This window comes from Bufo bufo, chromosome 4, assembly GCF_905171765.1.
Source record: "Bufo bufo chromosome 4, aBufBuf1.1, whole genome shotgun sequence".
NCBI classification, from domain to species: Eukaryota; Metazoa; Chordata; class Amphibia; order Anura; family Bufonidae; genus Bufo; species Bufo bufo.
Genome location: NC_053392.1, coordinates 426,398,455 through 426,422,862, shown reverse-complemented (window position 1 = coordinate 426,422,862; position 24,408 = coordinate 426,398,455). Strand labels below are relative to the sequence as shown.

At 43.8% G+C, this 24,408-nt stretch overlaps 1 protein-coding gene across 1 annotated transcript in view; it reads left to right on the top strand.

Annotated features, from left to right (window-relative positions):
- Positions 1 to 2,950: 2,950 nt before the first annotated feature.
- Positions 2,951 to 24,408, top strand: part of SRD5A2 (steroid 5 alpha-reductase 2) — a 263,253-nt gene continuing 241,795 nt past the window's right edge. The window contains exon 1 of the mRNA XM_040429325.1: positions 2,951 to 3,364. Within this exon, the coding sequence (XP_040285259.1) occupies positions 3,084 to 3,364 (281 nt within the window). The 5' untranslated portion in view covers positions 2,951 to 3,083. The remainder of the gene's footprint in view (positions 3,365 to 24,408) is intronic.

Sequence of the window (24,408 nt, the reverse complement as noted above, 5' to 3'; positions counted from 1 at the left end):
AAACTGATTTTACAAACTTTGTTAACCCTTTAGGTGTTCCACAAGAATTAAAAGAAAATGGAGATGAAATTTCAAAATTTTACTTTTTTGGCAGATTTTCCATTTTATTACCTTTTTTTCTTTAACACATTGAGGGTTAACAGCCAAACAAAACTCAACATTTATTACCCTGATTCTGCGGTTTACAGAAACACCCCACATGTGGTTGTAAACTGATGTAAGGGCGCACGGCAGGGCGCAGAAGGAAAGGAATGCCGTATGGTTTATGGAAGGCAGATTTTGCTAAACTGGTTTTAGATGCCATGTCCCATTTAAAGCCCCCCTGATGCACCCTTACAGTAGAAACTCCCGAAAAGTGACCCTATTTTGGAAACTAGGGGATAAGGTGCCAGTTTTATTGGTACTATTTTGGGGTACATATGATTTTTAATTGCTCTATATTAAGTTTTTTGTGAGGCAAGGTAACTGAAAAATGGCTGTTTTGGCACAGTGTTTTTTTCCTTTTTTTACAAGATTCATCTGACAGGGTAGATCATGTGCTATTTTTATAGAGCAGGTTGTTACGGATGCAATGATATGAAATATGTCTACTTTCTTTGTTTGTTTGTTTCAGTTTTACATAATAAAGCAATTTTGAAAAAGAAATAATGTTTTTGCGTGTCCATTTTCTGAACGCCATATGTTTTTTATTTTTCTGCCGATCGTCTTTTGCAGTGGCTCGTTTTTTGGGTGCATAGGATTTTTTGATCATTCATTATTACACTTTAAAAAATTAGCTGTTTTGGAACAGTTTTTATTTATTTATTTTTACAGCGTTTATCTGAGGGGTTAGGTCATGTGACAGTTTTATAGAACAGATCGTTACGGACGTAGCAATACCTAATATGTATACTTTTTCTTATTTATTTAAGTTTTACACAATAATAGCATTTCTGAAACCCAAAAAATGATGTTTTAGTGTCTCCATAGTCTGAGAGCCATAGCTTTTTTATTTTTTGGGCGATTGTCTTAAATAGGGTATCATTTTTTGCGGGATGAGGTGACGGTTTGATTGGTACTATTTTGGGGGTCATAAGTATTTTTGATTGCTTGCTGTTGCACTTTTTGTGATGTAAGGTGACAAAAATGGCTTTTTTTACACAGTTTTTATTTTTATTTTTTTATGGTGTTTATCGGACGGGGTCTATCATGTGAAATATTTATAGAGAAGGTTATTACGGACGCGGTGATACCTAATATATTTTTAGTGTATTTTTATTTATTTATAGGAAATGGCAATTTCTTTTTTTTATTTAAAATATTTATTTATTTATTTTTACTTTTATTATTTTCACTTTTTTTTTTATCAAGTCCCTCTTGGATCTTGAAGATCCAGTGGGGCTGATGGCTGTACTATACTTTGCAATGCTTTTGCATTGCAAAGTATAATACAATCAGATGCCCTGCAGGTGGCAACAGCGGACGCTTGGTGGAGAGAGGGAGCCTCCTCCCTCTATTAACCCCATGGATGCTGCTGCCGCGGCATCTATGGGGTTACAGCAGAGTGTCAGCATAGAGCTGACACTCTCTGCTGATGGCGGCGGCTCAGGAATGGAGCCACCGCCATCACACACAGCAGGGGAACCGCACAGCATGGGGGCAGCCTTGAAAAGGGGGGCGGGGGATTGGGGGGGTACGGCCAGCATTGAGGGGCAGCGCAAATGGGGGCAGGAGGCGGACCGCATCAGGGCACTGGGCAGGCTGCAGGAATGTGGATGGGAGCAGGGGGGGGACTTTATAAGAGGCAGGCGGGGACAAGGGGGGGCTTGGCGCACAGATCGGGGGGCACAGATCGGGGGGGGGGGAACGAGGACACTATCTGATTTCAGGCTCTGATCTGCAGAGCGCAGATCAGAGCCTGAAACCGGCATTTTTTCACTGCCGCGATCCGATTGGTTAGTCTGCACAGACTAGCCAATCGGATCGATTGCCGGCAAGGGGCCACTCTGATTGGTCCTTTGCCGGCAAGGGGCCACTCTGATTGGTCCTTTGCCGGCATTACTGAACTGTATGCTGTCCGTGACAGCACCAGGGCAGGGGCAGAAGCTTTAATCCAAGCGCTTTGCAGCACTTGGATTAAAGAGCTGCCATGACGTCTATACACGTGGTAGCTGCACGGGGTATGTGCAGCTATCACGTATATATACGGATTGCGGTCGTGAAGGGGTTAAATCTGCTAAATCCTCCAATAGATGCTATACTCTCAGAGACCGGTGGCTCCCTCACCAAGACAGAGCAGATAGTTCACAGCCAAGAAACAACTTCAGACAAACACGATTGACGAGTATCCAATCTTTCCTTAAGTCACTCTCCCTAAACACGGTTGATACCACCAAGTTTTCGTCCCTGACATACCCGGTGACAATACCGGAGATTAGATTGGCCCTTCAGTCAACTCCATCAGGCAAAAGCCCAGGCCTGGATGGCCTTCCTGTTGTGTATTTTAAAAAGTTATTTTCTGTGCTGGCCTCTTACCTACAAAAGGTATGCTGCAGGCAGCATTTTGGTGTCCGCCTCCAGAGTGGAATGGTGACTGAACGGAGGCAAACTGATGCGGATCCTTTTCCATTCAGAATGCATTAGGGCAAAACTGATCTGTTTTGGACTGCTTCTGAGAGCCCTGAACGGATCTCACAAACGGAAATCCAAAACGATAGTGTGAAAGTAGCCTAATTCAATAAACAAATATTTGACTAAAAAGTGAATGAACCTAGCTCCAAAAAATGTATTTCCTAAGTTCATAGAAGAAATTAAATATTTAATACTAATTATATATTGAGCTATGTAAATGTACCTTCATTTAATAAGAAAAATGCTTAGTTATATTCAATAAGTTTCTATTTTTTATTTATTTTTTTGCTTGTTCTCATTGTACTTCTTTTACCCAGGACGGATATTATCTCAGAACATTCTTCAAGCAGCTCAAGAGTGATGAGTTTCTACTGGTAGTATTACAGTGAAAGGAGAGGTGGATATGACAACATTGCAGAGTTCCTGAGACGTGCAATACAGCCTGTGATCCTGAGTCAACGCCAAACTGAAGAATGTACTGTAACCAAGACTTGGATTTTTATATGAGTATATTTCTAGTAACCATAGGATTCTTATTTTTTTTAAAGCAAGGACACGAGCCTGCTCATTATGGGAAGTATATTCTAAAAACATCTAAACAAACTCATATTCTGTTTCCAGCAAAGCTTGGCTGGTTTATCCAGGAGCTACCTTCATTCCTAATTCCGTTTGTGGTCATATTGTATAACCAAGCATGTGATACTATGGGATGTAAGATGCTCCTCTTCATGTTTTGTGGACACTATTTTCAAAGGTAAGTAGCTTTGTATTTGTATGCAATTTTTTAACATTTCATGATTTTCTAGTTAAACAAATTGGCAAATGTAAGCTTTCCACCTCTTTGTGCTATCTCTTGAGTGCTGATCTCAAAGACTTTACCTGCAGAGAATTGACACACATATCCAAGAGGGCAAAGTCTAGGTTATTATAGATTTACAGCAATTTGCTGGCATGTGTGCCATTTGCACAGAATAGCCAATAAATAATCATGTATATAAAGCCAGAACAAAGACTTTAGGACACTATATTGCGGTTTGTGTAAGAAAAAGGTTTCAGTTATTGCATTGTATCAAGCAGTAGCGCTTTCAAGGACAGCACATTTGAGTTCATCCACTTTACTAGTAAGGTTTGTGTAGGAGTGGAACAACTAATTCTCATATTGAAAAGACAAGTGAGCAATAAAGACATAGACAGCATTATGGCTACATTTTAATAGTTAAATATAATTTAAAATACTATTTAATTCCAAATCCAATGGACTACAGACATATACTACTTTGTTTTATTCTAATGATGAACATTTTCTGCTTTGAACATTTTGTTAGAAAAGCTAATCACAGTGTGTCCCACTGCTTGAACCCCCAAAGATCATTTTTAATTGTACAGGATAGGGAATCTGGCAGCAAGTGTTCCTACAGTGCCACCCAGAGGATATCAAGTATTACACAGTTTCTACCTAAAATCGTAGGTTGTCCTTGTAAAATAAATGGATATGCTGGGTCCTCCTGTATGTTTGGTGCTCTTTTTATCCCCTAGCTAAGTAATGAGGATCTTGAATGGGAGACTTTCTCTATTAAATGTTTTTTTTTTCCAGTCTCCTGATATTGATGATCTATCTTTAGAATAGAATACTAATATATAACCAGTGAGGGTCCGACAACCCCCACTCCCATTGATCAGCTGTTCCCTGCAGCTTCTGGTGCTGGAACTAGCACTCTGAATGGAATAGGAGAAACAGCTCCATTCAAAGTGTAGTGGCCTTGCCAGGTTACTGCAGCTCAGCATTCATTCACTTTAGTGGGAGCTGGGCTGCAGCAACCTAACATGGCCCTTTCATTTTCAACAGACCTGTGCTTCCTGCTCCATTCACATTGCTAGTTCCAGCTCTGGAGGCTGCAGGGAACAGAAGATCAGTGGGGGTTACTGAGTTTTGGACACTAACCGATCAGATATTAATGACCAATCCTGAGGATAGGTCATAAACATCAGTATCCTGGAAAACCCTTATGTTAGAATTGACAGCAGAGTAATTGAAAATGGGATACAAGCACTTTAAGCAAGAAAGAGTACAGATAACAAACTATATATGTACACAAAGGACAGAAAAAATGTGCATATCGACCTATAAAGATATATGGGCACACTTATTAAGAATGGCTTTTTAGATACCTGTCTTAATAAAGGCCCATAGCTGGCGGTGGATCCGCCAGAGTTATGAAGTGGTGCAGCGCTCCACAACTTCAGCACATTCAGCACCAGTTCTAAATGTAAGGCGGCTTCCAAACTCTCTTACGTTTAGACCATTTTATACACCTAAAACAGGCACTTAAAATGATGAATGAGATGGGCCTGCCAGCACGTCCCCCTCCCCGCCCACAATTTTAGACCTGGTGTGAGAGGGCAAAAGTCTCAGATAGTGGTGCAGCTAACCGTTGCACCGCCATCTGTGCCTCAAATACGCCTAATTTAGCCATATTTCAAATAAGTTAAATGACCCCCATAGAACAAAGAATAACTTTTTTTTATATTAAAATACTTTACTATTTACTTTACTACCATATTCCATTGGACTTTAAATCAAGATATATATAAAATGTTATTTTTATACGAAAACAAATTCAGAAGGTGGACTTAAAAAAAATCAGAGACAATGCAATTCTTCTGGTAGTAAATGGATATTAAATAAGGTAGTTGAGGGTCCGTGGACTTGTACTGGGAAACAAATTGCAATTCATTTGAAAATTAATTATATGATAGTGGGGGTTACCAGTATATTTATACAAGCACTTTTTTGTAGATTCAAAATAACTTGTTGTATTAATAAATCCTTTAACTCATAACCATGCTATGCCATACATATTTGGTACAGTGGGAAGGAACTTAAAGAGGCTCTGTTACTAGGATCATCCCTATTAAACCAGATATATTGCCTGATAGGGCTCATCATGCTTATTAAAACAATATCTTTCTTTTGTCTGTATGTTAAATATTTGCAGAGATATCTGAGTTCTATTCATATGCAAATTAGTAAGTTGGAGCACCAGAAGACAGGACTGAATCATTTGAGCACTGCCTTTGTAACACTCCCTGTGCTCTGCATATTCTCCATATTCTTGATTGACAGGACTAGACATCAGCATGCTGAGGGCAGAGCTGTGTCCTATGCTTAGAAAACTAATTTACATATTACTGTTTTATTCACAGGCACAACATATGATTATAATGAAACAAGTAATATATGTTAGCATTCTAAGTATAGAAAAACCACAGTCCTCAATATGATAAAACTGTAGCCTGGAGGTGACAGCCCTGCATGTAGAGATCCAAGGTTTCAGATATTTTTCTTCAGATTTATTTTCTCCCTCATTGAACCCTGTTAGCGTCTTTTCTCCAGGCAGGTTTATGATGGTTATTTGATGAGGCATCAGACCTCCAACCCGTGAATATTTCCCTGTATAATGAATATCCGATTTGCTCTGGCCAGGAGATAAAGATCAGCCCAGACTCAACTTGGGTTGTCAATATCTGAAATCTGTATTTCACAGCACATACTTATAGGGCATTTGGGGGAGGGAGCATAGTGTGTGGCAATGTACAATTGAAACAATACTGGTATTCTAGCAGGCATTGGGGGTGGGAACATAATGTCAAGATAGAAACATAAAAACATAGAATGTGTCGGCAGATAAGAACCATTTGGCCCATCTAGTCTGCCCAATATACTGAATACTATGAATAGACCCTGGGCCTATCTTATATGAAGGATGGCCTTATGCCTATCCCATGCATGCTTAAACTCCTTCACTGTATTTGCAGCTACCACTTCTGCAGGAAGGCTATTCCATGCATCCACTACTCTCTCAGTAAAGTAATACTTCCTGATATTACTTTTAAACCTTTGCCCCTCTAATTTAAAACTATGTCCTCTTGTATCAGTTTTTCTTCTTTTAAATATTCTCTCCTCTTTTACCTTGTTGATTCCCTTTATGTATTTAAAAGTTTCTATCATATCCCCTCTGTCTCGTCTTTCTTCCAAGCTATACATGTTAAGGTCCTTTAATCTTTCCTGGTAAGTTTTATCCTGCAAGCCATGTACTAGTTTAGTAGCTCTTCTCTGAACTCTCTCCAAAGTATCAATATCCTTCTGGAGATATGGTCTCCAGTACTAAGCACAATACTCCAAATGAGGTCTCACTAGTGCTCTGTAGAGCGGCATGAGCACCTCCCTCTTTCTACTGGTAATGCCTCTCCCTATACACCCAAGCATTCTGCTAGCATTTCCTACTGCTCTATGACATTGTCTGCCTACCTTTAAGTCTTCTGAAATAATGACCCCTGAATCCCTTTCCTCAGATACTGAGGTTAGGACTGTATCACTGAGGTTAGGACTGTATATACTGAGGTTAGGACTGTACAAGTGAAGATACAAGTGAAACTCCGTTAAACAATACTGGTATCTGCTATATACAATACATGAAAGGGTTATTTTACATATTGACCAAGGTTGATCTAAATGCTGATCTAAATGCTAATAAGTTGAATGACTTGTCATAGGTTGCTGTCATTGTATGTGAGGTGTGATTTTAAATAACCTTTTCTAAGGGAGGAAGTTGGGATCAAGCAATTCCAATGTATAAAAGTCAAAAAAAGCGGGCAGCACTCCATGAGATAAAAAGAGATAAAAAGTAGAAAAATCTTTATTTACCCAGACAGGACATGCAACGTTTCGGCTCTATGCTGGAGCCTTCCTCAAGCCCTTGAGGAAGGCTCCAGCATAGAGCCGAAATGTCGCATGTCCTGTCTGGGTAAATAAAGATTTTTCTACTTTTTATCTCATGGAGTGCTGCCTGCTTTTTTTGACATTATATATATATATATATACAGTATATATATATATATATAGAATCGAAAAAATTGGACTGCACTCCAAGCGTATCTTCAAACAGTGTGTGTTTATTCACCCATATGTGGCATAGCGACGTTTCGGCTCCAACTGAGCCTTTCTCAAGCATTGGTGAACAGTTAGTGACAAGTATATAAAGGTGTATCACAAATACAATCAATGAAATTACATAATTGATACTTTACAGATAATACCTGTAAGCGATATACAAATGTGCAATAAAACAGGACTTTCATATTACATAAAGTGACTAGTGCTTACGCTGTTAACAAAATATTGTATAGTGTCATATTGTACATAAACAACCGAAAGATACATAATTAATTGCACCTGCAGCTTATCACCATCTCATTTATATATAGATTTGAGTGATAACCATGTGCAAAACATAAAAAGCTGATGAATAAAAACCTGATAGAAGGATGTAGCCCACGTGTACTGTAGCGCCGATCGGCGCGTGCTGTGTAATCCAGTGCGCATGTCCCAGCCTACCAACGTCATCCACAGGAGACACATGTGAACATCAATCCGGTGTCGCCCGTCGATGACTGCGGCGAGCATCGCCTACGCAATATTGTTGTCGCCAACTAGCGGCCATGTTGCTTAAGGGAATCCTCTATGGGCAATTTTTTATTATTTGTTTTTATTTACTACGATGCCGGGAAACGTTCTATGGAGAAGGTTGCTATGGTTGCTTACCAATCTAGTACAGGGGGGCTGTGTCACCATCCTTTTCGAGACGGTAGACGCAGCACCAATGTTCCCACAGACACCCTCGGCATGTCCGTGCCGTCGGCCCTATGGGATCTTACCCTGCGTCATTTTGCAGCCGTGAGGGAACTCCTCATTATAATAGAACGATGTCCATTAGTGACAATACCGGACCACGTAGAAAAATATCTAGGTCGCTATCCCTTAAATTATAGCTTGATGGGACATACGTCTGGACTCCACAGATAAAAAATCTAAATAATTCGACAGAATAGTTTTCCTCGGGCTCATCATCCACTCACAGGTTCATCCATCTTCCAAAGTATCGTCGGCATGAATATGGCTAAAAGAACAATAGAAAAGTGTTAATTAAAGTGACTTACAAAAATGTGCATGGATACATTTCTTATTTTTCGTTTTTTCTTTTTTATATATAAAACCAATGAATCAGTCCTACACAGAAGATAGTGAAGAGCGCACATCAATGTCATTAGAGGGCAAACTAACAACCTCACATTATACCACCGTATCTATAATCAATATTTAAGCCCTTTGGATGAAGGCTTTTTAAGGTTTGGATCCATTGCATTTCTTTTTTCTTTAATAAAGCTATCCGATCCCCCCCTCTCCGTGGCATCGGAACATGATCTATGATCCAGCACCGAAGGTCTTTTTCTTTGTGTTTAAGTAGCGAAAAATGTCTTGGGACTGGTAAGTCCTTGCGCCCTTTTCTAATTGTATGGCGATGGTTGTTTAACCTAGTTTTCAAATCTGTAGAAGTTTCGCCTACATACAATATTTCGCAGGGACAAGATAATACATAGATTACAAAAGAGGAGTCACAGGTGAGATGGAATTTTATGGGAAATACTTGACCAGTTTCAGGGTGTGTAAATATTTTAGATCTACGAATCAGGCCACAATTAACACAATGAAGACACGGGTAACAACCCGTGCCCGATGATGCCAATGTGGTCTGTATCCTCCTTGATTTGGGCCCAACATCGGCCCTAACCAATTGATCCCGGATGTTCCGAGGTCTACGGTAGGCACACAGGGGAAAAGTTGAAAATTCCGGTACCATTTTTAGGCAACTACCTAGTATTGGCCAATGTTTTTTTAAAATTTTATTAATGGGGTCACTGTATTCAGTATACGTAGAAACAAACGTGATTCTTTTCTGTATCTCTTTGTTAACATTATCGTGCAGCAAGGAATCACGATCCAAAGCTAACACCTTCTGTTTCTGTTCATAGAGCAATTTATTGGGATAACCCCGCTGTCTAAATTTAGTGACCATTTTGTCCACAGTATGCTCAAGTACATCAGTATCCGAAACAATCCGCCTCGCCCTCAAAAATTGTGAATATGGGAGGTGCCTGACCATACTGCGTGGATGGCAACTCTCGTACCTCAGTATCACGTTCCTATCAGTGGGTTTTGTGTATAGCAGTGTGGTAAGTTTACCGTTGGAAACCACCACGTTGGTATCTAGGAACTGAACTGAGGTATCAGAGTGTATCAAGGTGAATTGTAAATCACTGTCTACTCCATTCAGGAAGTGGTGTAAATCCAACAATTGTTCCTCTGTACCTGTCCATATGAGGAAGATGTCGTCTATGTATCGCCACCAGCCCAAAATATAGTGTGCATGGTGGGACCCGTAGACGACATCTTCCTCAAAACGGCGCATAAATATGTTGGCATACGTAGGGGCCACATTGGACCCCATCGCCACGCCGCGTTTCTGGACATAAAACGTATCCTGAAAAAGAAAGTAATTATGTTCAAGTACGATCTTTAAGAGTGAAATAATAAAAGAGCTCGCCTCAGGCGTCATTGATGACTCATCCAACATGTTTTGGACCGCTGCAATACCCTTCTGATGGTTAATAGAAGTATACAGGGATACGACATCAAATGACGCCAAAATTATCCTGTCTGTCATATCCAAATTCACAGCATTGAGCTTTCTCAAGAAATCAGAAGTGTCCCTAATATAGGACTGGCCCCCTGTGGAGAAATTACGTAGCACTTTGTCAAGGAAGACAGATACATGGCAGAACACCGAATCAGTGCCCGAAACAATGGGGCGCCCGGGTGGGTCCACCATTGTCTTGTGCACTTTTGGCAAGACATAGATCACTGGTGTAATGGGGTGTGAAACTATAAGATATTCCCTAAGGCCCTCATCTATGATACCTGCCCGTGCTGCCTCTGTCAAACATTCATCAATTAAGTGCATAATAGAGAACTTGGGGTCATATGCTAACTCTCCATAAACATTCTCATCTCCAAGTTGCCTCAAGATTTCTTTGATGTATTTGGGGGTATCAAGTACTACAACGGCACCGCCTTTATCGGCTGGTTTTATCGTGAGCTCCGTATCACTCTTTAGCTCCATCAATGCATGTACCTCAGCCACGGTGAGATTGGGAAATCTAAAACTCTCTGTACAAGGGAGAGCCCTAAGAGATCCGATCTCATTTTTAACGGCAGAGATATATGCATCAAAATTGCCCATAGAGGATTCCCTTAAGCAACATGGCCGCTAGTTGGCGACAACAATATTGCGTAGGCGATGCTCGCCGCAGTCATCGACGGGCGACACCGGATTGATGTTCGCATGTGTCTCCTGTGGATGACGTTGGTAGGCTGGGACATGCGCACTGGATTACACAGAACGCACCGATCGGCGCTACAGTACACGTGGGCTACATCCTTCTATCAGGTTTTTATTCATCAGCTTTTTATGTTTTGCACATGGTTATCACTCAAATCTATATATAAATGAGATGGTGATAAGCTGCAGGTGCAATTAATTATGTATCTTTCGGTTGTTTATGTACAATATGACACTATACAATATTTTGTTAACAGCGTAAGCACTAGTCACTTTATGTAAAATGAAAGTCCTGTTTTATTGCACATTTGTATATCGCTTACAGGTATTATCTGTAAAGTATCAATTATGTAATTTCATTGATTGTATTTGTGATACACCTTTATATACTTGTCACTAACTGTTCACCAATGCTTGAGAAAGGCTCAGTTGGAGCCGAAACGTCGCTATGCCACATATGGGTGAATAAACACACACTGTTTGAAGATACGCTTGGAGTGCAGTCCAATTTTTTCGATTCTACGATTGGGTAAGCACCTGCTGCCGTGCTTGGACTTTGCACCCACCTTGTACGTTAGGTGGTGCCGCCTGTGTTTTTTCTTTTTCTATATATATATATATATATATATATAAATATAAAAAAACGGGATCACTGTCTGTTCTCTTCCATCTAAGGCCTTGTATATATATATATATATATATATATATATGTATGTGTGACACATGAAGATACTAAAGACTATGAAGGAGATAAAAAAACTGTGTGTTCTCTTCCATTTAAGGCCTTGTATATGTATATACACTGCTCAAAAAAAATAAAGGGAACACAAAAATAACACATCTGAATTAATTAAATATTTTTCTGAAATACTTTGTTCTTTACATAGTTGAATGTGCTGACAACAAAATCACACAAAAATAATAAAATGGAAATCAAATTTTTTAACCCATGGAGGTCTGGATTTGGAGTCACACTCAAAATTAAAGTGGAAAAACACACTACAGGCTGATCCAACTTTGATGTAATGTCCTTAAAACAAGTCAAAATGAGGCCCAGTAGTGTGTGTGGCCTCCACGTGCCTGTATGACCTCCCTACAACGCCTGTGCATGCTCCTGATTAGGTGGCGGACGGTCTCCTGAGAGATCTCCTCCCAGACCTGGACTAAAGCATCTGCCAACTCCTGGACAGTCTGTGGTGCAACGTGACGTTGGTGGATAGAGCGAGACATGATGTCCCAGATGTGCTCAATTGGATTCAGGTCTGGGAAATGGGCGGGCCAGTCCATAGCATCAATGCCTTTGTCTTGCAGGAACTGCTGACACACTCCAGCCAAATGAGGTCTAGCATTGTCTTGCATTAGGAGGAACCCAGGGCCAAATGCACCAGCATATAGTCTCACAAGGGGTCTGAGGATCTCATCTCGGTACCTAATGGCAGTCAGGCTACCTCTGGCGAGCATATGGAGGGCTGTGCGGCCCTCCAAAGAAATGCCACCCCACACCATTACTGACCCAATGCCAAACCGGTCATGCTGGAGGATGTTGCAGGCAGCAGAACTTTCTCCACGGCGTCTCCAGACTCTGTCACATCTGTCACATGTGCTCAGTGTGAACCTGCTTTCATCTGTGAAGAGCACAGGGCGCCAGTGGCGAATTTGCCAATCTTGGTGTTCTCTGGCATATGCCAAACATCCTGCACTGTGTTGGGCTGTAAGCACAACCCCCACCTGTAGACGTCGGGCCCTCATATCACCCTCATGGAGTCTGTTTCTGACCGTTTGAGCAGACACATGCACATTTGTGGCCTGCTGGAGGTCATTTTGCAGGGCTCTGGCAGTGCTCCTCCTGTTCCTCCTTGCACAAAGGCGGAGGTAGCGGTCCTGCTGCTGGGTTGTTGCCTTCCTACGGCCTCCTCCACGTCTCCTGATGTACTGGCCTGTCTCCTGGTAGCGCCTCCATGCTCTGGACACTACGCTGACAGACACAGCAAACCTTCTTGCCACAGTTCGCATTGATGTGCCATCCTGGATAAGCTGCACTACCTGAGCCAATTGTGTGGGTTGTAGACTCCGTCTCATGCTACCACTAGAGTGAAAGCACCGCCAGCATTCAAAAGTGACCAAAACATCAGCCAGGAAGCATAGGAACTGAGAAGTGGTCTGTGGTTACCACCTCCAGAACCACTCCTTTATTGGGGGTGTCTTGATAATTGCCTATAATTTCCACCTGTTGTCTATCCCATTTGCACAACAGCATGTGAAATTGATTGTCACTCAGTGTTACTTCCTAAGTGGACAGTTTGATTTCACAGAAGTGTGATTGACTTGGAGTTACATTGTGTTGTTTAAGTGTTCCCTTTATTTTTTTGAGCAGTATATATATATATATATATATATATATGACACATGAAGACACTAAAGACTATGAAGGAGATAAAAAAAAAAATCCGTGTAATTTGGCGCACAGTAGGAAAAAATCTCCTGCATAGTGGAAAAGAGAGAAGAAAGAAAAGTAAGAAGGAACACAAAACATACAAAACATAAGGCATGCAAGCTCTACACATAGATAGGATGTTCGGTTCAGACCTTTAACTGGGCTAACCCCTCCCTCCATGGCACATGGCCGCCCAGTAATATTACAAATAGGCAGTGTGGGGGGTTAGCTCTTCTCCGGCGGTCATTCTCACAGGTTACTTCACCAGACACAGATATAATGTCCAAACAGTGCATTTATTGTGCAACACCAGCAACAACAAAATGACAAAATAATAAACACTTGCCCGGCTAGGCTCTAACTAACACAGAGTTTCCTGACTCACCTAAGGTACAGTTCACACCCTGTGAACTCGTGCGGCTTTGTCAGCCAATGTCCCACAGCCTCCTGGCTGTACAGAGCACAGTATGCCCACTGTCTCTAGTTCACTGTTTCTTGTAGGGGATTGGGGCTCAGTAGTCTGACTGACTATGGCCCTGCGAACCTCCCAGGCATCGCTGCGTCCCCCAACTCCAGGCTATCTCCCAGCCTCGTGGTCCCTCAGCCTTGCCCAGCTGAGACCACCCAGACAGAGCCTCCAGGCCTCTGTCCACCAGACCAATGTCTCTTGTGGGGGATTGGGGCCTAATAGTCTGCCTGACTACAGCCCTGTGACCCTCCCAGGCGTCGCTTTGTCCCCCACCTCCAGGCTATCTCCCTACCTTGTGGTCCCTCAGCCTTGCCCAGCTGAGACCACATAGACAGAGCCTCCAGGCCTCTGTCTACAGGTTACACACTTCCCCCTTTCTACACCCTGGGGGGTGCTTTATGCCAGCCTGACTACATCCAGCTGGTCTCACCTGTGGTGGAATAGGGGCGTGGACCGCACTATCCACCCCTTCCTTGCCTCCAACCAGCGTGAGACCTGTCACTGTCTCACAGCAGGTACAATCCACCTCATGCCTTGACCAATAGAAATACTTTTTAGAACTCTAGAAGTCTATGTGAATGTTATTCACCTTTCTTGGTCGACCCTGTTTTAAAAGACCTTCCTCAGGGACTGATCCCCCCTTCCGGAACCATGTCTAACAGAGGTTCACTTAGGGTCAGTAGGATATTCGTAACAGATTAATTGGATGTTGTCCGATTAGGGCCATATCTATTTAAGAAAAAGGCTGATTCATTTGGAAGCATTTGCACAAGTTCTGGGTGTGGTAGTGGATGGTGAGCATGTTTGAGCTCCATCCACCGGCACTCTCGGGAAATGTGCGAATGTGTACTTTCCAGTACACATTCGCACATTTCCCGAGAGTGCCGGTGGATGGAGCTCAAACATGCTCACCATCCACTACCACACCCAGAACATGTGCAAATGCTTCCAAATGAATCAGCCTTTTTCTTAAATAGATATGGCCCTAATCGGACAACATCCAATTAATCTGTTACGAATATCCTACTGACCCTAAGTGAACCTCTGTTAGACATGGTTCCGGAAGGGGGGATCAGTCCCTGAGGAAGGTCTTTTAAAACAGGGTCGACCAAGAAAGGTGAATAACATTCACATAGACACCAGTCCCACCAACCAATGTTTCATGTTGGGGCCCCCATGTTTCAGTGAGACCGGCATCAGCGTGCTATACCCCACCGTTGCTAATGAGAACCCGTTGGCAGCTTTTACCAAGAACATTGCTCTGAGAGCCAGCAGCCATTAGATCCCCCTCAAACCAACGGTGGCGGCTTTCACATGGGGGAGTAGGAACCCGAGTGCTGATCTATAGAATTTCCCTTGCAATGAGCTGAACCGATCACGCTCTCATAACCGTAATCCGGTCAGACCCTACACAGGGAGGCATATACAAAATAAACCTACATAACATTTCTAAGCTAAAAAGAAAGTCCACTATAGTCATCCTATGCTAAAAAAAAATTTCACGACAGTTCCCTCCTCTTTGTAATGTGTCCCCTGTGATCTTTGAATCTCTTGCTGAATCTTCGGTTTCCTCAGCTTGCCCTCGTCGATTGTGGTGCTCCTTGGGTGTCATTGCCTCCATGATGATGCTCCATCCGTCGGCTCGATTCTTCGGGGAGTTGACTCTGAGGGAGGTCCTGATGTGGGGAGGTGTGGCATGGCAATGAACGTTTAGTTGGACATCCTTTCCATCAAAGGCATAGGTTGATCCGTGGTATATCCGGGAGCTGCGATGAGGATGTGATCATCTGCACGTGCCTGGGCGATCCGATCGATCAAACAGCAGGAACGTCTCACCAGGATATATAGTATAAAGAGAAAAACAAAAACAACAACATGAGGATATATATTCCTACTTCTTTCAACCAGTTACCTATGGAAAACAGGAAATCCCCAAAACCACCCAAAGCCATGAAAGGATTCCATCCCTCATTAGCAATAGCCCTAGCTCTGCCCTGAATTACAGTGACCTTATCCATATGGGCCTGGACTTTATCACTGGTATCTGCGATCCAAGTACAGCAGTCATTGCCTATAAACTCACAGAAACCCCCCCTTAGAAGCTAAAAGATACTCCAGCGGCATTTTTTCCTGTAAGACGAGGGTTGGGTTGATGCACCTGTTGGCAAAGAAAGCAAGAGCGAAATATCATCATAATCAATGTTTAATTTTATCAGTCAGTTTTGCCACATATTCCTCTTGTATCTGCTTCAAGTCTCCAGGCATCAGAATAAATGGACTCATTGTCCATGGGGTTGGGAAGGGTCTCCCCATCAAAATACTACTCCTCCCTTTGACCATAGACCGTTAGCGTCTTTGGTCAACCCTTGAACCTCCCAATAAGCGATGTCTGCTGATGTTGCAAATGTTTGGAGCTGGGACAACTTGAGTTATTTTCAGGCGTGAGCGGTACTAGCGGGGAGAAAAATATAGTAGAAAAATCGATTGGCACTCGATATCTGTTTTCACGCTGAATGCAATTTTTATAGATAAAACAATGGAAATGCAATATTTTCACATTAAAACACAAAAATTTTAATCCGGAATTCAAATAAAATGTAAATTAATACACTTGTATGCTCAGGTTAGCCTAATACAATTTTGTCCGTCTGTGCTAAAAACCGCTGCAAGAGACCGCTGTGCAATTATACGCTAGACAAAGTCCCACATGGAACCTATTCGATGCTAGTATGAATGATCGATAATAATCGTATCAAGCTAGTTGCAATATTCATCCAATTATTTTGATGCGATTTTTGTGGATTATCCCGATATGTTAATTTAGGATATAAGTGCAACATAATCTTGTGTTAAACTTTCACAAACTTATGCGATACTTGCTGAGCAAAAGTCCCACATAATTATCATGGATAATGGAGGAAAATCGCATTAAGCTGTTTGTATTGTTCGTCCGATTAGTGGTAATGCGATTTTTTGTTCATGCGATTTTTCATAAATTTTCCCTATATTCATATTCGTTCTTAGGATCTTTACACAATTCGATTTCGTTACTTTAAACTAGAGATGGGACGACGAATGCATGAATCCCTCGAATCTTGCTGGATTCAAAGGATTTGTATCCCGACCTAATTTTCAAAATTCGAATCCGACGAATCCCAGGCAGGAGAGAGAGATGGGTGTCTGCTGGGACTCGAACCCATGACCTTCTGTAACAGAGGCAACGCACTTACCCACACAGCTATTAGAGTTGTATAGCTACTGACTGAAAAAATATGAGACTTAGACTCTGTTAGCTGTTCTAGCCAGTGTACATCTATACACATGAAAGTTGCCCCAACACACCCAGCTCTGCTATATCTCTATATGACAGCTGCCCCAACACACCCAGCTCTGCCATCTCTCTATATGACAGCTATCCCAGCACACTCAGCTCTGGTATATCTCTATATGACAGCTGCCCCAGCACACTCAGTTCTGCTATATCTCTCTCTCTCTATATATATATATATATATATATATATATATATGACAGCTGCCCCAGCACAATCAGCTCTGCTACATCTATACACATGAGAGCTGCCCCAGCCCACTCAGCTCTGCTATATCTCTATATATATATGACAGCTGCCCCTGCACACTCAGCTCTGCTATATCTATATATCTATAAGTATTACTATACAGTAGATAGACATATAGAGATATAGCAGTGCTGAGTGTGCTGGGCAGCTGTCATGTGTATAGATGTAGCAGAGCTGGGGTAGCTGTTATGTGTATAGATGTAGAAAAGCTGGGTGTGCTGGGGCAGCTGTTATGTGTATTGATGTAGCAGAGCTGGGTGTGCTGGGGCAGCTATCATATATAGCGATATAGCAAAGCTGAGTGTGCTGGGGCAGCTGTCATGTGTATAGATGTAGCAGAGCTGGGTGTGCTGGGGCAGCTGTTATGTGTATAGATGTAGCAGTGCTGAGTGTGCTGGGGCAGGTGTCATGTGTATGGATGTACACTGGCTATTAAAGCTATAACAGAGTCTACAGTAGAAGTCTCATATTTTTTCAGGCAGAGGCTATGAAGATCTTGTAGCTGTGTGGGTAAGTGGCTTGCCTCTAATGCAGAAGGTCGTGGGTTCGAGTCCCAGCAGAAACTGTTTTGAAATACACAAGCACTGACTCCGTATATGGACATACAGCGCGGGACACAGGCCGGAAGAGGCTGCATCGCAACACTGACATGGAGGTAAGTGTTTGTTTTTTTAAATACCGGACTGTTACTTCCACATGGGGGGGTGGCACTTGATACTGGCACATGGGGAGGTGGGGGAGTGGGAACGAGAGAGGCACTTGATACTGGCACATTGGGGGGGGAGATGGCACTATGATACTGGGACATTGGGGGGTGGCACTATGATACTGGTACATTGGGGGGAGATGGCACTGATACTGGCACATGGGGGAGTGGCACTATGATACTGGCACATTAGGGGTGGCACTATGATACTGGCACATTGGGGGGGATATAGCATTATGATACTGGCACATGGGGGGGTTTGGCACTATGATACTGGCACATGAGGGGGGAAGGGGAGAGGCACTTGATACTGGCACATTGGGAGGGGGGAGATGGCACTATGATACTGACACATGGGGGTGGGAAGGAGAGAGGCACTTGATACTGGCACATTGGGGGGGGCACTATGATACTGGCACATGGGGGAAGGAGAGAGGCATTTAATACTGGAACATTGGGGGGAGATGGCATTATGATACTGGCACATGGGGAGGTGGGTGGGAAGGAGAGAGGCACTTGATACTGGCACATTGGGGGGGATGGCACTAAAATACTGGTACATCGGGGGGGAGATGGCACTATGATACTGGCACATGGGGGGAAGGACAAAGGCACTTGATACTGGCACATGGGGGGGTTGGCACTATGATACTGACACACGGGGGATGGGAAGGAGAGAGGCACTTGATACTGGCACATTGGGGGGGTGGCACTATGATACTGGCACATAGGGGGGGAAGGAGAGAGGAACTTAATACTGGCACATTGGGGGGGGAGATGGCATTATGATAGTGGCACATAGGGAGGTGGGTGGGAAGGAGAAATGCACTTGATACTGGCACATTGGGGGGATGGCACTATTATACTGGTACATAGGGGGGGAAGGAGAGGGGCACTTAATACTGGCACATTGGGGGGGGGGGTGTCATTATGATAGTGGCACATAGGGAGGTGGGTGGGAAGGAGAAAGGCACTTGATACTGGCACATTGGGGGGATGGCACTAATATACTGGTACATAGGGGGGGAAGGAGAGGGGCACTTAATACTGGCACATTGGGGCGGGGGATGGCATTATGATACTGGCACATGGGGAGGTGGGTGGGAAGGAGAGAGGCACTTGATACTGGCACATTGGGGGGATGGCACTAATATACTGGTACATAGGGGGGGAAGGAGAGGGGCACTTAATACTGGCACATTGGGGCGGGGGATGGCATTATGATACTGGCACATGGGGAGGTGGGTGGGAAGGAGAGAGGCACTTGATACTGTCACATTGGGAGGGTGGCACTATGATACTGGCACATAGGGGGGGAGGAGAGAGGCACTTAATACTGGCACATTGGGGGGGAGTTGGCACTATGATACTGGGACATAGGGGGGAAGGAAAGGGGCACTTGATACTGGCACATTGGGGGGATGGCACTATGATACTGGCACATAAGTGGGGGAGGAGGGAGGCACTTAATACTGGCACATTGGGGGGGAGATGGCATTATGATACTGGCACATGGGGAGGTGGGTGGAAAGGAGAGAGGCACTTGATACTGGCACATTGGGGGGGGGAGATGGCACTATGATACTGGCACATGGGGGGGAGGAGAAAGGCATTTAATACTGGCACATTGGGGGGGAGTTGGCACTATGATACTGGGACATGGGGGGAGGAGAGAGGCAGTTGGTACTGGCACATGGGGGGGTTGGCACTTGATACTGGCACATGGGGAGGTGGGGGAGTGGGAACGAGAGAGGCACTTGATACTGGCACATTGGGGGGGGAGATGGCACTATGATACTGGGACATTGGGGGGTGGCACTATGATACTGGTACATTGGGGGGAGATGGCACTGATACTGGCACATGGGGGAGTGGCACTATGATACTGGCACATTAGGGGTGGCACTATGATACTGGCACATTGGGGGGGATATAGCATTATGATACTGGCACATGGGGGGGTTTGGCACTATGATACTGGCACATGAGGGGGGAAGGGGAGAGGCACTTGATACTGGCACATTGGGGGGGATGGCACTATAATACTGGTACATCGGGGGGGAGATGGCACTATGATACTGGCACATGGGGGGAAGGACAAAGGCACTTGATACTGGCACATGGGGGGGTTGGCACTATGATACTGACACACGGGGGATGGGAAGGAGAGAGGCACTTGATACTGGCACATTGGGGGGGTGGCACTATGATACTGGCACATAGGGGGGGAAGGAGAGAGGCACTTAATACTGGCACATTGGGGGGGGGGATGGCATTATGATAGTGGCACATAGGGAGGTGGGTGGGAAGGAGAAATGCACTTGATACTGGCACATTGGGGGGATGGCACTATTATACTGGTACATAGGGGGGGAAGGAGAGGGGCACTTAATACTGGCACATTGGGGGGGGAGATGTCATTATGATAGTGGCACATAGGGAGGTGGGTGGGAAGGAGAAAGGCACTTGATACTGGCACATTGGGGGGATGGCACTAATATACTGGTACATAGGGGGGGAAGGAGAGGGGCACTTAATACTGGCACATTGGGGCGGGGGATGGCATTATGATACTGGCACATGGGGAGGTGGGTGGGAAGGAGAGAGGCACTTGATACTGGCACATTGGGGGGATGGCACTAATATACTGGTACATAGGGGGGGAAGGAGAGGGGCACTTAATACTGGCACATTGGGGCGGGGGATGGCATTATGATACTGGCACATGGGGAGGTGGGTGGGAAGGAGAGAGGCACTTGATACTGGCACATTGGGGGGATGGCACTAATATACTGGTACATAGGGGGGGAAGGAGAGGGGCACTTAATACTGGCACATTGGGGCGGGGGATGGCATTATGATACTGGCACATGGGGAGGTGGGTGGGAAGGAGAGAGGCACTTGATACTGTCACATTGGGGGGGTGGCACTATGATACTGGCACATAGGGGGGGAGGAGAGAGGCACTTAATACTGGCACATTGGGGGGGAGTTGGCACTATGATACTGGGACATAGGGGGGGAAGGAAAGGGGCACTTGATACTGGCACATTGGGGGGATGGCACTATGATACTGGCACATAAGGGGGGAGGAGGGAGGCACTTAATACTGGCACATTGGGGGGAGATGGCATTATGATACTGGCACATGGGGAGGTGGGTGGAAAGGAGAGAGGCACTTGATACTGGCACATTGGGGGGGGGAGATGGCACTATGATACTGGCACATGGGGGGGGGGAGAAAGGCATTTAATACTGGCACATTGGGGGGGAGTTGGCACTATGATGCTGGGACATGGGGGGGAGGAGAGAGGCAGTTGGTACTGGCACATGGGGGGGTTGGCACTTGATACTGGCACATGATGGGGGGCATCTATGGGGACACTTACTGGCACATTATTGAGGGGTATTATGGGGGTCCATTTTGATTGGCACATTATTGGGGGGCACTATGGGGGCATCTACTGAGGCCACAAAGAATGGGTATTTTATATGGGGGGGCTCTGTGTGGTACTAGTATTATCAGGGGGTTTATCTGTTTCTGCAGTATTGTAATGGGGAGCACAGCGGCACAGTATTGGGGATGGTAGGATGATTTGTCCAAAAGATGCGAGAATGATGGAAAAGTAGTAAACTAAGATTTTTTTTTTTGTCAAACTGCAGAGACGAAAAATGGATGAAAACTGGAGGTCTGATCTGAAGGTCTGAAAGGAGAAGATGAGAAAAGAGAACATCTACGTCAAAGAGACATCACTGGCTGTAAGAGGTATGTGGCGCTGTATTACCCTGTATTTCCAATTTTTTTCGAATCCAAATCCGAATACTCTGTTAAAAAAGTAAGGACTCTTTATTTTTTCATATTAAAAGAATATTCAGTTTGGATCACTTTGTTTCTTACACCGTTCACACGGGATTCGTAGGATTCAAGATTCGAAAGATTTGAGAGATTTGAGAACCGATTCGGATTCGGATTCGAAAAAAAATTTGATTCTTCCCACCTACTTTAAACCTTCACAAATTTATGCGGTACTCACTGGTAGTTGGGTTTCTCTGGGTGTTAGTCCATGCTGTGTGGCGTCCCACATGTAAAACAGCCGATGTACGCTTACCTCCGGGATCCCAGTGATGTCTCGTGAGATTACCACAAGTGTGCAGCTTTGATGAATACTTCACGATCCCATCATCATAACGTGGGATTTTCTATGTTTTTCCACTATTAGCTGCGAAGTGAAGGGATATGCTGATTTTCTTCTATGTTGTGATGGCTTTAAACTTTTCGAGAAGATTATCTATGCCGACATGATATGGTCGATCCTCCAATAGATGGTGAGATATTTTGAATGGCAACCAGACGCGTTTCGGAGCTATATTATGCCTGCTCCTTCATCAGTGGTATGATATTGCTGCCAGGGATACCTCTTATATATCCCATAACTCCTCCTCCAAGGTTTGTAATAATCTCCGGATTGGATTTTACTCCTTGGAACTGAAGTCCCATCTCTTACAATTCCCATATACCCAACTCTGTCATCAACATGAAAAAAGGTCTCTATATATGTGATGCAGGTGTGAAAAAATTCCTGAATAACATAGGCTGATAGAACATAGCAGCGGTTTTTAGCACAGACGGACAAAATTGTATTAGGTTAACCTATGCATACAAGTGTATTAATTTACATTTTATTCGAATTCCGGATTAAAATTTTTGTGTTTTAATGTGAATATATTGCATTTCCATTGTTTTATCTATTAAAATTGCATTCAGCGTGAAAACAGATATCGAGTGCCGATCGATTTTTCTACTATATTTTTTCTTTACGTGATTGGAGGTGTCATATCGACTAGAGCACCAACCATTGCCTCTGGGTCAGTTGTGCCACCCTTTATACATAGGTACTAGCGGGGAATTTACAAAAACTTCGGTTGCACAATTTTTGTGTGACACAGGAGGCTGCTTTTGCGTGCCTGTCTGCTAACCTGTTCCCCTGGGCAACTAGTGTCATTGAAGTTGTGTGTGCCTGACACTTAATGACTGCAATGGAATTGAATTGCTGCAAGGAGATTTGCAATGAGTTGTGCATGGGCTTTCCTTCTGCAGTGTAGGTTAGATCATACATGGCGACAGAGTTTGGGCACCTTCATTGTGGGTTTGCTGTAATCATTCCCCAATGAATGGAATATTTAATCTGTGTTTGTCGAGTCTGTATAGGTATTGGCTGAGCCTGGTCTGGGGGAGGGTATGAGCAATCTCTAACAAAATGCTCTGGTTGTTTACACCTAAAACATATACATGGGGTTTGTCTAGGCCCCTTTAACAGTGATCTCCACTGTGGCCGCCCCTTTATTAGTGACCTCCACAGTACTCCATCTCCTTAACAGTGATTTCCACAACACCCTGTCCCCTTAACAGTGGTTTCTACAGCAATCTGCCCCTTAACACTGACCTTCATAGCGGAGCGTCCCTTTAATTGTGATCTCCACAACAGCCTGCCACTAGAAATCTGTCACCAGGGTAATCACTATTGAAGTAAAGCCATAGCCTAAATAGTGCTTAGTACCTTATTTATAGATGTGCTTTTGTTTCAGCAATAGATGTTTTCTATTTTCTGAAAATCCAATTTATTTAGTATGCAAATGAGCCAGTAAGGTGCCCAGGGGGGCGTAACTCTTGCAGAAAGGAACACAGGCATGCCTCTTGCTAGTGCCCAAGCCCGCCCTCATGCTGGGAGCAGGGAAAAGGGGGGCAGAGTTATGGCTTGAATGTGATATAGGAGGGGTGAGTGGACACATGATGGCAGGAGGTGTGCCTGGGCTCCTTCCTGCAAGAACGATGCCCCTCGGGGCACCTTACTGGCTCATTTGCATACCAAATAAACCAGATTTTCAGAGGATAAAAAACATCTATTGTTGGAACAAAGGCACATCAGGAAATAAGGTACTAAGTGCTATTAGGCCATGGCTTTACTTCAATAGTGAATATTCTGGTGACAGATTTCCTTTAAAGCTGACCTACAGCAGTGAAGAAAAATGGCTGGGTTGTTATGGAGACCTGGTGTAAAACTGTGTGTATGTGGAGACTAAGGACCTGCGAGCTTCTATTGGCTGATAGGGGTCATGTGACCAGGCTTCTCTTGGCTAATGCATTTTTTTGGGAATATCTCAGGAACGGTACGTGCTAGAGAGCTGAGACCTGGTCTTAAACCTTCCCTGATGTACCTGTGTGCCAAATTTCATGATTATAAATGTGACAGTACAGATTCCTTTAGCGGACATGCATACATACACTCAGCTTTATACATTAGATATATATATATATATATATATATATATATATATATATATATACTAGCTGAAGGACCCGGCTTTGCTTGGGT